Raw genomic sequence first — 14422 nt, 5'->3', positions numbered from 1 at the left:
TGTGCCATGTGGCATGTGCATCAGACGTTCAGCCAACGGTCCATAGCTGCCATAGATGTCGTGTCAATGAGATCTTCACAGGGGAGAGGCTAGTTGACAGGATCTCTGCTGACAATCAGGTCTGCATAGTGGTCATGTCTAGGTCCACCATCTGATCTGGATATGACCTAGATCTGGCTGGCTATGGTCACATCGGGATAAGGATAATATTACTAATATTATCATACTAACATACTAATATTAGCGTAGATGCCATTCTTCTTACGATGTAACAACTACATTGGGTGTTATACCAAGACCAAGTATAACCCATTCTGGTTATTCCACTGTATGCAGCCTAACATTCCTTTAATGGATTTGAATTTATATAAATGTGATAGTGTTATGTGTATTCTAGATTAAAAAGATGTGTTTTTAATCTGAATTAAACTGACAGTTTATGTGCTAAAAAGGAAAAGGACTTACTGCCCACATTCGATTTTGATATTCTAGGTTTATCAACTGACCAGAATTTTGAGACCGCAATAGACATGACAGACTATAGTGCTTCAAGTACTGAGGAGCTAAACCATTTAGAACGTTACAAGTAATTAGCAATAATTTAAAATGTATGAAATGTTTAATAGGGAGCCAGTGCAGTGTTGACAGAACCGGGCTAATATGGTCATACATCCTGGTTCTAGTAAGAACTCGAGCTGGACCAGCTGGAGTTTGTTTATTAAGCATGCATGGCAACAACCCAGTAGAGCATTACAATAATCTAGCCTTGAGGTCATGAACGCGTGAACTAACTGTTCTGCGTCTGACATTGAGAGCATATGTTGTAATTTAGATGGAAAATATGGTTTTACAAATACTAGAAATGCGGCTTTCAAATGAGAGATTTGTATCAAAGAGCACACCCAGGTGCCTAACTGACGATGAAGACTTGACAGAGCAGCCATCAAGTGTTAGACAGTACTCTAGGTTATTATGTGCAGATGTTTTTTTTTTTTTTTTGCAGAGGTCAGATAATTGAAAAAAAAAATCAGAATTTAGTAGTAGAACATTACTAGTCATCCAATTTTTTTGATCAACTTTGCATTCCGTTAATCTTGTGAATTGGTTTGTTTCGACAGGCCGCAAAGAAATATAGAGCTGAGTATCATCTGCAGGGAAAAATAATGCCATGCTTCCTAATGATATCTCCCAAGGGTAGCATGTAAAAAGCAATGGTTCTAGTACTGAGCCTTGGGGTACTCCATGCTGAACGATATGATACCTCTTCATTTACTGCTACAAATTGATAACGGTCAGATAAGCATGATTTAAACCATGTCAATGCAATTCCATATCATCTTTAAACTCTGTGTATAGGGAACGCGGTACACACATTTTACAAGATAAGACATTTGTCAATAAAGCTCAGGATCAGTTGCGCATAATAATCTGAATGTGAATAGATTATCTGTAAAAATCATTTACAGTTTGGAAAATAGCTTAAATGGCATCAGAAAAACTGGTGCATAGTGTTTTTGTCCTTTTTGGTAACTGAATTACATGGTATGGAGAACAGCTGTGTGAAGATTTTTCAAAATTTCCAAGAAAAAGTGGAAGCATACACATTGACAAAATATTCATTTTTGAACTATTCTTTTAAAATTAAGTTAATGTGTCTAACAGTCTGTGATCTGAAGACTAAACACATTTTTTCCCTATTTTGTGATGGGCTATCATGTGCAAATCAGATGTCTTACTAGTATACCTTTCAAAGAAAGGGATTCGAGGGAATGAATGAGTGAGTGAATGAAGCAGTGCACTTAACGTGAAGGGGTTACAGAATGCTCTGAGGGTCTGCCAGAGGGGGCAGGTACTCTCCCAAAGCCTTAATTGAGCTACGATTGAAAGAGTTACTCTCAGGGGGAGGAAGGGATGCAGGTCTGAGCCAGAGGTTTTGATGGAGAAAACACTCAACAGTGCAACAAGGCACATAAAAAAGACAAAAATAGAATAGACCGGCCACCATCATGTTGTGACTTGTCAACATGATGTTCACAGTCTTGAATTATTACCAAGTCTCAACCAACCAGTAAGAGCTTTGTCTCCCACAGACACACAGAGGCTCGAATCCTCAGTGCAATCAGCCTAACAGCATTATAAGATCACGGCGTGATTCTTCTCCACTATACATTCAAGTTTGAGAACCTAAAATGCTTTTGCAAAATGGCATTCATGATCCACAGAAATGAGTTCAACATTTTGAAGCTCTTTCAATCCCGTGAACAAAACCACCCTTGGGGGCGTCACTAGGTTCTTGTTCCTCTGGCACCAAGTCAAGACCATACGAGGACAAGACAGGGTTTGGACACAAAAGCTTCTACCCTGTTTCCCTCCAGAAGGAGCCCAACTGGGTTGTGTTGGCAGTGTGGGAAAATGTGTGGCACAGAAACGTACAATTGCTGATGACTTCAATCTGACCTGAGTAATTTACAGTACCAAACGACAACAAATGCATCTTCACGTTAATTAACAAATGCGTTGCCCTTTGAGACAATTTAATCAAGTTAATAAATCTGCAAAAGTGAGACATTTTTTGTCTTTTAAAATGCTTCCTTTACTATATCAATCCCTCTTTCTCGTTTGCACCTAAATGTATTGGAACTGCAATGTGAGAATCGATGTACATTTTCTAAACGTTTCTTAACCAAGTAATCCAATGGAATAAACAAACCAACTGTGTTAAGCAGAGATCTGACAAAGGAGATCCTTTAATCCCAATGCACCTCACAGTATGAGTGAGGCAAAGCTCGTCCAGCTCACTAATTCACACCCTTTTCAATTAGTCTTGTAAAATGATTACATATCCATATCCAAAAACCATGGCCACTGCAATGAGCGAATCCCCCACTAGGCTTTCAGATGCATGCGTGTGGTTTTTCTCAATGAATGGACCAATGTTTAAACTCGCCATGAGACTTTGACGCACGCTGACTTTCTCCCAACTCTCCCTGGTCAAACATTTAAGCCCCACATTCACAGGTCAGCCCCATGCCATAAATCTACCGCTGGCTTATGGGAGAAGCGCAAACAGCCACAAAAGACCTGTGGTGAACAGCTTAGCAAATGTCCTGAATGCTGCAATCTGTATAGCGGTCAAAGGAAAGGAAGAAAGCAGTTTGCTATCCGCCAGACATAATTCCTCACAGAAGGGAAGAGGCGAGTGGAGGAACTCTGCATGCTCCTCATGAACGCTCCACTTTCCCCCAGTGAATACAGAAATCAATCTTGGACAGGCTGCTAAAGCCTCGCCATGAAGGAGCATTCTTTCCCCTTGCTTCACGGCCAGACAAAAGCCACTTCAGGAGATATAGGCCTTGCTGCCGAGCTTTTCTCCTGGACCAGTACAATGTGAACCCATTTATTTTTCCCCACACATCCCTCTTCCTTTCTTTCCACTTTCTTTCTGGCTCATTGAGTCCGTTAGACTTTCTTAAAGGCTTCTGGAAGAATAGAATCCAGAGGAAGGCTAGTGACTGAGTTGCAGAGATTGGCAGAGAGACACAAGCCCTCATAATGCAATGGATTGTGGGTACAAGGCGAAGGTAGAGGAAGGCCAGAGCTGCATTTTGCGGTCCAGACACAGGAATAATGCAAACTGTTTGTTTTCCAAAGGCACTTTTTCACAGTAGTTTGGTTTGAGTTTACCAATAAACCATTTGGTTATTGTGAGGATGCACCTTTGTGCACCTACGTTTCCGTTCGGCTTCTGGAAGGCTGCCGATTTCTGTTCAATGGCCTTTTTGATGCCTGCCTGTCTGATATGCAAGTTGGTAGTTTTGACAGCTGACATTCTCTCAATATATGCCTAAAGCCTCAAAGTGCCATTATGCCCTCAAAGATTTAACACTTGATGTGCAGATCCTGTTTGCATTTGAGCCTTTTCAAATCACTGGATCCACATTGTAGCTGGACATTGCCACATACCTTATTAGTGTTCCACATGTCAGAGTTGCGCTGATGACATAATTTGTCAGGATGGAATGCATGTCTCACTCACCCAATTGATTCTGTGCTGAATTGACTGCATAACATTAGGGTCTCCTATTCATCCAAGTCTCTCATTGAGACATCTCCAACTCGGCCTCCTACTCTTTGGTTAACATCTACACACATTCAACACAATTTATGGTCACTGGATCTTTTGTTTATACCTTTCCAGTTGACTTTGGACCTTTCCAAATGCAGAAATAGCATATGATCCAGGCTAGAAGTAGACAGAAAGCGAGCTCCCAGCGAAGGCTGCCAACTTCTTCAATTCCAGAGGATATTTTGAGAACACGGCGTCTACAAGGGGAAACATTCTAAAATTAATAACTTTTCAAGCAGGCTTGCAACAAATGAACACAAGTCAAGAGGACAATTACGTACTGAAAGGTTCGTACAAGCAGGTTTCTAAGATTGGTTCCAGGGCTTGACAGGAACTTCTTTGCTCACAAGCCACTGTGGCTAGTGGTTTTCCAAAGTTTCTAGTCACTCATCATTTTACTGGCCACAATTTTGACATCATTTGGCAGCATGTATATTAGGCTGCTGTCACTTTAAGATCTGATGCATTTAAGACCATGCGTTTTCTTTCTCAACTGTCACTTAAAACAGAACTGACTGTTTATGTGAGTACTTGGCAAGACCGCCATTTTGACATTTATGTCGTGTGTATTCAACTGTTTAAGCTATAAGTGCTTAAAAGCTATAAGCTAAATGCATTTCAGATATTTCGGTATGATATGTAGAGAAAAATCTATATTTTTGACACCACTACATTGGACTAAAGTTTATTATTTCAGATGCCTTTTTAAAAGACTACAATTGAAAAATATATATATTTTGTATAAAATTCAACCCGCCAGAGAAGTGACTGCATTAGCGCTGGTTGGCTTTAAACCTGACTAAATTGGACACTTTCTGATGCGCACAATGTACAATGACCCCAAAACATTGATACAGTTGCAATGATATCCATCAAAATTCCAAGAGCCTCTGACTTCCAGGAGGGCCAACTTCACATGCCCAACTATTTGTCCAAACTTTAAGGTGGTCTGAAGTTTTGTATAACATTGACTGGTTGTGACACAATGAATTGCAAGTTTGCGAGGAAAAGCCACAATTCTCTTTCTTGCACTGCCATTTATCATCTTTGACATGTTCTTGGGTGACATCCACTGCCTAAGCCATGCCCCCTTTGAACAAACGTTCAGCATTCAACCTCAGAACTGACAGCTTCTGTGCCTCTCAGTACTATAGGCCTGCGTGATCAATGTGCGAGACTGAGGCCAGCAACATACGAGAACGGTCCGACTGCTTCCTCTGTATTTGGCCTCGAATATGAAACTGTGTGGAAAAAAACAAGCCAACTATGGCCAAATTTGTGTCCATACCATTCCTAGCTGTGCAAGAGTCCTTTTGATGCTTGTTGACAACAGCAATGCTAAAAGAATGACAAATTATCAGTGAAAAAGGTTATGGATTTCCATGGATAATAGTGGAGTGCGCAACAGATGAACTGTGCCAAAAATTGCATGGAAGGCCATAATAGTGGAGTGCGCAACAGATGAACTGTGCCAAAAATTGCATGGAAGGCCAGCGCGTCACTGAGCATATTTATTTATTTCTTCTTCTGAATTGCTGGTGATCCCAGAGTTTTCGGTTTAATTCATTCATAGTCGAATCTTTTTTAGGAATTTGCCCCCAAACATCTAGAACTATGTACAGTGCTATGTATGTAATGCTACTAGCATCAGAATCATACTCACTCCCAAAACTCTATGACTGGTGATGTGGAATATGGGTTGGTGAAGTTGGCAATGCTTTCATTGTTATAATCCACACAGCTTTCTAGGAGGCAATTGTTAAAACAATTTTGTCAGTTTTTCATTCATGCATTAAAATGTTGTACTTAATTCTTAGAAATGCTTTCTTGAATCCACAAATGCACCAACCCGTGTTCCAGTAGTGCCCACACGACGCCCAGGGCAGCTCTGATGTAAAGCAGTTGAACAGGTAGAAAATGGCCCAAGCCAATATAACCACATAATAAACATTCAGGTGGGCTTCGATGACTTGGGTTGCATAGCCAATGCCTATGAGAGGACACATAACCAATACTTTAAGACTAATCCACAGTTGATGTATGTTCAACGCAATGAGTATGAATGTAATCATGAGGAAAAATATGAACTAGGCCTTACCTTCAAAGAGTGGGCAGACTTTTCGCCAACACGTGATGCCCCCTTCACTAGTGAACTGACCTAGTGCTGTTTCCAGGAAGAAGACTGGGATCCCACAGCAGACGAAGAAGATGACATAAGGCACAAAGAAAGCACCTAGAATGGACACATAAAGTTACACCTGTCAACCCATGAGCATAAACAGAAGCCATCGTGTTTATTTGATGAATTCATGAAAACTGACCAACAATAGAAAGAGTTTAAACCTGTTCATTAAAACCTGTTCAGTTGTTTTTCAATGAACTCTGATTATGACAAATCAAGGAGCGATATATATTTGAGAGGCTCCATTAGTTGCGGGATGTTTCGCAGGCTGTGTGGTTTTAATAGTGCATTCTCTTGTACTGCTTTTGCACTGTTGGAGTCAGCTATATTGGCTGTATGCCTATTCTGACTTTAGTAGTAAATCACAAGGCCACGACAAAAAAATTGCTGCATGTTGTTATAATACACAGTGCTTTTAAAACATATTGCAACCACAGCCAAAAAGTACCACGGCATTACCATATACATTTTCATGATTACTTATAGTTCATTTAACACCACAGAAACCAATGTGCTATCTAGCAAAACCTAGAAGTAAAATTAAAAGCATGGATGGAAAAAAGATGAAATAGTTGTGGATGAACTTTAAAAAGTCCCTATATAAGAAGCATGTTCATAAGGGCAAAGAAGAGGACAAAAACTCCACACGCCTTTGACAGGAGTTGGTGAAGTGTGTCATTGAATGGGAATGAATGAATAATCTCTTACCTCCGCCGTTCTTGTAACACAGATATGGGAACCTCCAAACGTTGCCAAGACCGATAATCTCTCCAGCCACTGACAGCACAAACTCAATCTTATTATTCCACTGTCCCCTCTCGTTCACCACCTTCTTATCATTGCTGCGCACTGCGCTCGGGTTCGACGCTTCGGGGTCCATCGTATCGTCTGCTTTTCCATTTATTACGGGGATCGTCTTTTCGGCTGTCATGACGTTCTACAGCCTGAAACATATGGATTACACCTGTAGCTGAAGCACATGTCAGCACTGGGAATGGAACCATTTCATTTCAAAGTTGGGCCGCGTTCGAATGCAGGAGCGCCGTATGGAACAGAACGCTGCGGACGCAAGACGCGTTTTATATCAGCTATGCCACGAAAGGAACGTCTTTGAAGCCGTGTTATAATCTCGTGTCATCATTAATGGCAGTGTTCTTTGTCTCACTGTGTCAAGTTAAAGAAGTTAAAGTTTAAACGCGCGTCTGGAGACCTCCGCGTTCTGTTCATTATATTCAATGCACTGCATCTCGTTATGAACTAAGTCTACTCCTAATTGACTCGTTAAATGTCATTGAAATGCATTGCAATTGTCGCGTCTTTGTTTATTGTAACGCGTGCGTTATGTTCTGTGTGTTTTGGCTAAGCAGGAAATGTTTACAGCAGCATACAGTGTCACCGAGAGTAATTTAGAAAATTTAGGCACTGAACGAGCTGAAGCTCACTTACCGGTATAGGTGGCAGGCTACAGTGAACCTCCTCAGATCACCCGATAACCACCCGCTTTGAGTGATGCTTCAGTCTGAACCCGTTTGATAGAAAACAAAAAAAGACAAAACGAAGAAAAGTGAAAATCCCTGATGGATGTCACAGTGTTGTGACTGTGGCAGTGAGCAGCTCACTACTGCTGTGATCACAGCTCAGATGATCTGATCTCCACCGCCTCTCACTGGAGAAGAGCCACGAGTCTACAGTACAGCTCACACACACCTCCTAAAAACACTACACACTCACAGCCAAACTCCTGTTTGTAAACGATAGGGTACAACGGGGCCAAAGGCACACCTTTAGAAAAATTAGATTTTATGGAGCAACAGATTTTGTGTGAAAATAAATCATAAAAGTTGTTTCTTTTGTTTAAAAATCGTATAAATATATGAGGTGGCAAGGGGGGCATTTTGTCAATAACTTCAGCTAAAATAATATGTTTTTAATATTGTCTAGTTCAAAACAGTCAGCAAAGTTTTTACTATTTTCTGTTTATTTTCATAAATAAAATAATTTAATTTTGTTCAATAAATATGCGGCCATGAAAATATGTTAATATAAAAATACATTTAAAAAAATACAAAAACTAAATTATTTTAAATAGTAAAGATTCTGAAAGCATTAAAGGAGATCCCATAATAATTTAATATAGTTTTTTTAATATAGTTTTTAATATGATGGTTCCAATATAAATTATCTTTAAGGTAGACACTCAACCTAATATAAGATAGGCTATTTGCCATCTGAATTGTCAACAAATGGAAAAGTTAGCCACTGTTTATTATCATGTTAATTATTGTGTCTTGCTCCCAAACAGCAGCGGGCACTGTTTACCCCAAATGCCATAATTTACATATTCTTCCGTTATTGAAAAACGGCTCGGGTTATGTCTATAACCCTTGTTCCCTGAGAAAGGGAACGAGCACTGCGTCAGAAACGGCATAGTAACGGCAATTATCGTGATGATGCGCTCCAGGCGTGACGAGGTGTGGCGACGAGATGCAGTGCTCGTTCCCTTTCTCAGAGAACAAGGGTTGTAGACATAACCCGAGCCGTTCCCTTTAGAGGGAACTCGTACTGTGTCGGAACAACGAATTTGGGGAACGAGTACCCACTAGGCCACACCGAGGGTCACGCCTGCCCTAGTGTGAAGCTGGAGAACAGGCACAACTAGGACTGGAGCACCCTAGCACCAGACGTCTTAGGGAGGTGTACACTGTAAAATCTTATAAAAGTGTGTGGGGTAGCCCACCCAGCCGCCTTGCAGCGGAACTCCAGAAAGGAGGGCCACCGAGGAGGCCATGCCCCTGAAGGCAAATTGCGCACCTGATAAGCCGTGGCTATAGCCTGGACAATCCAGTTGCTGATTGTCTGAGTAGAAGCAGGCAGCCCTTTCTTGGGTGAACCAAAGCACACAAGCAGCTGTTCTGATTTCCTCCACTACGCAGACTTCTCCAAATCTATTTTTAGGGCTCTGACTGGGCAGAGCAGGTGAAGTCTCCATTCTTCCGCCGCCACCTGAGGTGGAGGATGGAAAGCCTGAAGAACCAATGACCTGGCCACACTAGATGGCACCTTGGGCACGTAGCCCAGCTTAGGATGAAAGATGGCCTTAACTCCGCCAGGGGCAAGCTCCAGGCAAGTCAGCTTCACCGCCAAGGCCTGGAGGTCCCCCACTCTCCTCAGAAAAGTGAAAGCAAGGAGAAAGGCCACCTTAAGGGTCAGGTTCTTTGCCTCAGCCGACTCCAGGGCATCAAAGTGGGCCTCAGCCAACCCATCAAGTACCACCGCCAGATCCCAGGTTGGAACTCTGGAACGAGCCGTAGGCCTCATCCTCCGAGCCCCATGGAGGAAACGTACAACCAGATGATGCCTACCCAAAGGCCCATCACTCACAGGAGCATGGAAAGCCCCAATGGCAGCCACGTACACCTTGTGTGTGAACGGGGTAAGACCCGCAGAGAAGCGATTTTGGAGGAACTCCAGCACTGAAGCCACTGGGCAGTTAACTGGGTCCACCTCACGCTCCCTGCACGAAGTGGAAAACACATTCCACTTAAGGCTGTACAGTCTCCTGGTGGAAGGAGCCCTTGAGCTGAGCAAGGTCTCGACCACATCTGCTGACAGTCCAGCCTCTAGGTACCGGGCCCCCTCAGGGGCCAGAACCAGAGGTCCCATAACTCTGGGCAGGGATGAAATATTGTGTCCCCTGCCTCAGACAGCAGATCCCTCCTCAGAGGGACCTGCCACAGAAGACCGTCTAGCAGTGCTACATTGTCTGAGAACCATACCCGGGTCAGCCAGCAGGGTGCTACTAAGAGAAGGCTGATCCCTTCTCGGCTGACCCGCTCCAAGACTCCCGGGAGCAGAGTGATCGGGGGATATGCATACAGACGCAGCCTCGGCCACGTCTGCATCACTGAGAGAAAAACCATGGTGGACAGTGGGACGTCTCTCGAGACGCGAACAGATCCACTCCCACTGGGCCGAATCTCTTGCACATGGCCTCCACCACCTCTGGGTGGAGTCGCCACTCTCCGGGCCTCAGCCCCTGCCTCGACAGGACATCTGCTCCCTGGTTTTGATCCCTGGGTACATACATCGCTCGGAGAGACGACAGTTTCCTCAGGGACCACAGGAGGGTCTGGTGAGCCAATCTGCATAGAGGGCGCGACCTCCTGATAATTCAGATACGAAACTACAGACGTATTGTCTGTTCGTATCAGGACATGGCGGCCGCAGAGGTCCAGGAAAAAGCTCCTCAAGCTCTGTAGACTGCCAGCATTTCCAGGCAATTTACGTGCCAGGAGGAATGCCGGGTCTCCCACGGACCTCTCGCAAAGCGCCGTCCATGACCACGTCCCAACCAGTGAGGGAGGCATCAGTTGAAACGGTTTCCCGGCAACATGATGCTCCCAGCACTGGCCCCCGGGACAGGAACCAAGGTCTCTTCCTTATAACGAGGGAACGAAGGCATCTGCGCGTTACCCTGATCATACAGAATGTTTTTTCCCTCAAGGAAAACCCCCTGATTCCCAGCCACCACTGTAGAGGTCTCGTGCAGCTGGCCAAGAGATATTCTGTTGGACGCAGCCGCAATGAGCCCCAGCAGTCCTTAAAACTGCTTCACAGTGATGCTGTGGCCTAGCTTCATTTTAGAGACCACCGCCCTTATGGACTCGATACGCGTGGGAGACAATTGTGCCCACAACGTAGGGAATCCCATACGACTCCCAGGAACATGGTTCTCTGAGAAGGCGTCAACGCGCTACTGCGTGTAGAGTCTCAACCCCAAGCACTGAGAGTAGCCAAGGACGACACCTCAATGCCGAACTGCTGCTACTTGCGACTGGGCCAATATGAGAGAGAGCCCCAGAGCTCAGTTGGAGCCAGAGCTGCATCCATGCACCCGAGAACGTGCGAGGGGAAAGCCAGGCCATATGGAAGAACCCGATATTGGTACGCTTTGCCCCCGAAAGCGAACCTCAGGAACTTCCTGTGACACAGAAGGATGGATACATGGAAGTATGCGTCCTCTTCAGATCCATCGTGACAGACCAGTCCTCAGACTGGATCTGAATCACGATGGAGGAATTGTAAGCATCTTGAATCTGAATCTACTCAGAGAATGATCCAAGTACCTCAGATCACCCTGGGCGGCAGCTTATCACAATCGCCGCAGGCGGCTTCCTCGAAAGCCGCCCTAGCGTGCTGCACGCCCAGGCACTGTACACAAAGCATACTGTGTCCGTGCCTGATCATTTACATATAACAGGGACACGGGTGCACACAATGCTAGTATTGAGTCGCCATCCTTTTCACTTTTATGTATATATTAGGGCTGTCAAAAGATTAATCGCGATTAATCGCATCCAAAATAAAATGTTTTATATATAAAAATTATATTTTTTTTCTTAAATATATTAGATTAGATTAGATTAGATTAGATTCAACTTTATTGTCATTACACAAGTACAAGTACAAGGCAACGAAATGCAGTTTAGGTCTAACCAGAAGTGCAATAGCAGCAAGTGCAGGATATACAATGGTTGCATAAGTGCAGGACATGGAAATATACTGAATATATATAAATATGTATAAATAGAGAGATGGTTATTACTATAACCAGAACTGAATTTACAGGTGAGTATGTACAGTGAATTAATATACAGATGGCTATTACTATAAACAGAATTAACAGGTGAATATGTACTATGAATATAATATACAGATGGCTAGTACTTTAAACAGAATTTTTACAGTTAGAGGTATACAATAATATGTTAGGCAAGATGAGGAATACAGCAGTGGATTAAGGTAGTGCAATAAATTATGGACAGAGCTATCCGAAAAAAAGTGTAAAAGTGCAGTGGAAAGTGGTTGCATATTACAGTTAGAAGTACGGTGCAAAATTCAAATGTAAACATTGGTACTATAAATACAGTCGGCAGTGCAAATGAGCATAATCCAGTTAAGATATGGTAGTGCAGAATGCATAAGTAAACAGTTGTTACTGTAATAAAGAGTTGGTAGTGCAAATAACAAAGTGAAGGCAGATGTGAGGTAGGAGAGTTAGCAGTTTATGAGGGAAGTGGATCAACGGGGGTTTGAGTTCAGTAAAGAGACAGCTCTGGGGAAAAAACTGTTCTTTAGTCTGCTGGTCCTGGTCCGGTGGATCCTGAAACGCCTGCCGGAGGGCAGGAGAGAAAACAGTCTGTGGGCTGGGTGAGAGGAGTCCTTGAGGATGCTGCGAGCTCGATGCAGACAGCGTTTCCTCTGGATGTGCTCGATGGCAGGCAGTGGAGTTCCTGTGATGCGCTGGGCAGTTTTCACCACCCGCTGCAGTGCCTTGCGCTCCGCAACAGAGCAGCTCCCATACCACACTGCAACACAGTTGGTCAGGATGCTTTCTATTGCGCAGCGGTAGAAGTTCACCAGGATAGCCGAGGAGAGCTGATTCTTCCTCAGTGTCCTCAGGAAGAAGAGGCGCTGGTGAGCCTTCTTGACCAGGCTGGAGGTGTTGGTCGTCCACGACATGTCCGCCGAGATGTGGATCCCCAGGAACTTGAAACTGGAGACACGTTCAACAGCCATTCCATTGATGTGGATGGTGTCGTGTGTGCCTCTTGACTCCTTCCTGAAGTCCACGATGAGCTCCTTCGTTTTGGTGGTGTTGAGGAGCAGGTTATTATCAGCGCACCATGTGGCCAGGTGCTGGATCTCCTCCCTGTAGGCAGTCTCATCGTTGTTGCTGATGAGACCAATCACCGTAGTGTCGTCCGCAAACTTGACGATGGAATTAGATCCATACACAGGCTTGCAGTTGGCGGTGAAGAGGGAGTAGAGAAACGGGCTTAGCACACAGCCCTGTGGAACGCCAGTGTTGAGTGTGATGGATGTGGAGCAGGTGAATCCTGAACGAACATTCTGGGGTCTGTCAGTTAGGAAGTCCAAAATCCAGCTACACATTGAAGTGTTGATGCCCAGGTCTCCAAGTTTGGCTATTAACTTGGTTGGGATGACAGTGTTGAATGCTGAGCTGAAGTCAACAAACAGCATGCGTGCATAAGTGTTTTTATTGTCCAGGTGAGTGAGCACAGAGTGCAGTGCCATGGAAACTGCATCCTCTGTGCTCCTATTGCTGCGGTAGGCAAACTGGTGTGAGTCCAATGTGGATGGTAGAGAGTCTTTTAGGTGTTCTAGGACCAGCCGCTCAAAGCACTTCATAACGATGGGTGTGAGTGCTACAGGGCGGTAGTCATTAGGGCACCTCGGGCTAGAGTGTTTCGGCACTGGCACAATGGAAGTGCGTTTGAAGCATGTTGGTACAGCTGCTTGGGCAAGAGACAGGTTGAAAATGTCCGTAAAAACCCCAGCGAGCTGCTCCGCACATGCCCTGAGAACACGACCAGGGATGTTGTCTGGTCCAGCAGCCTTGTGTGCGCTAATCCGGCTCAGTGCCTTGCAGACATCTGTGGAGGAGAGTGTGATTGGTGGGTGGTCAGCTGAGGGTTTGAGCTTGGTGGCAGTTTCTCTGTTGTCTCTTTCAAAACGAGCATAAAAGTAATTTAGCTCATTCAGGAAGTTGACATCAGTGGCTGCGGGGGTGGAGTGGGTGGGTTTGTAATCACTGATGGCCTGAATGCCCTGCCACATGCGTCGAGGGTCAGAGTTGGAAAAGTGTCCCTCTATCTTTAGCTTGTAGCAGTGCTTGGCCTTTTTGATGCCCCTCTTCAGGTTTGCTCTGGATGTACTGTAGGCTTGTGCATCTCCTGATCTGAAGGCAGTATTGCGTGACTTCAGCAGGAGTCGAACTTCCCTGTTCATCCAAGGCTTCTGATTTGGGTATGTGGTGATCTGTTTCTGGGTTGTAACACTGTCAATGGTGGTATTGATATGATCCAATACAGAAGAAGTGTATGAGTCAATGTCCGTGTGAGCGCCACTGGTGGCTTGAGAAGCAAACATACTCCAGTCTGTGTTTAGAAACCTTTCCTGGGATGTGGAATCTGCCCCCGCAGGCCACACCTTGATGGTCTTTACTGATGGCTTCACACGGTTGATGAGGGGTGAATATTTGGGGCTGAGGAACAAAGAGAGGTGGTCTGACTGTCCCAGGTGGGGGAGGG

At 44.4% G+C, this 14422-nt stretch overlaps 1 protein-coding gene across 1 annotated transcript in view; it reads right to left on the bottom strand.

Annotated features, from left to right (window-relative positions):
* slc6a11b (solute carrier family 6 member 11b) overlaps positions 1 to 7252 on the bottom strand; it is a 37599-nt gene extending 30347 nt beyond the window's left edge. The window contains exons 1-5 of the mRNA XM_079844458.1: positions 7017 to 7252; positions 6225 to 6359; positions 5976 to 6116; positions 5790 to 5871; positions 4191 to 4323 (exon numbers count right to left, since the gene is read on the bottom strand). Of these exons, the coding sequence (XP_079700584.1) occupies positions 4191 to 4323; positions 5790 to 5871; positions 5976 to 6116; positions 6225 to 6359; positions 7017 to 7239 (714 nt within the window). The 5' untranslated portion in view covers positions 7240 to 7252. The remainder of the gene's footprint in view (positions 1 to 4190; positions 4324 to 5789; positions 5872 to 5975; positions 6117 to 6224; positions 6360 to 7016) is intronic.
* Between the last annotated feature and the right edge of the window lie 7170 nt (positions 7253 to 14422).

Source organism: Gobio gobio (genome assembly GCF_949357685.1).
Source record: "Gobio gobio genome assembly, chromosome: 19".
NCBI classification, from domain to species: Eukaryota; Metazoa; Chordata; class Actinopteri; order Cypriniformes; family Gobionidae; genus Gobio; species Gobio gobio.
The sequence above is the reverse complement of the archived record's forward strand: the minus strand, read 5'-3'. Positions and strand labels throughout refer to the sequence as shown.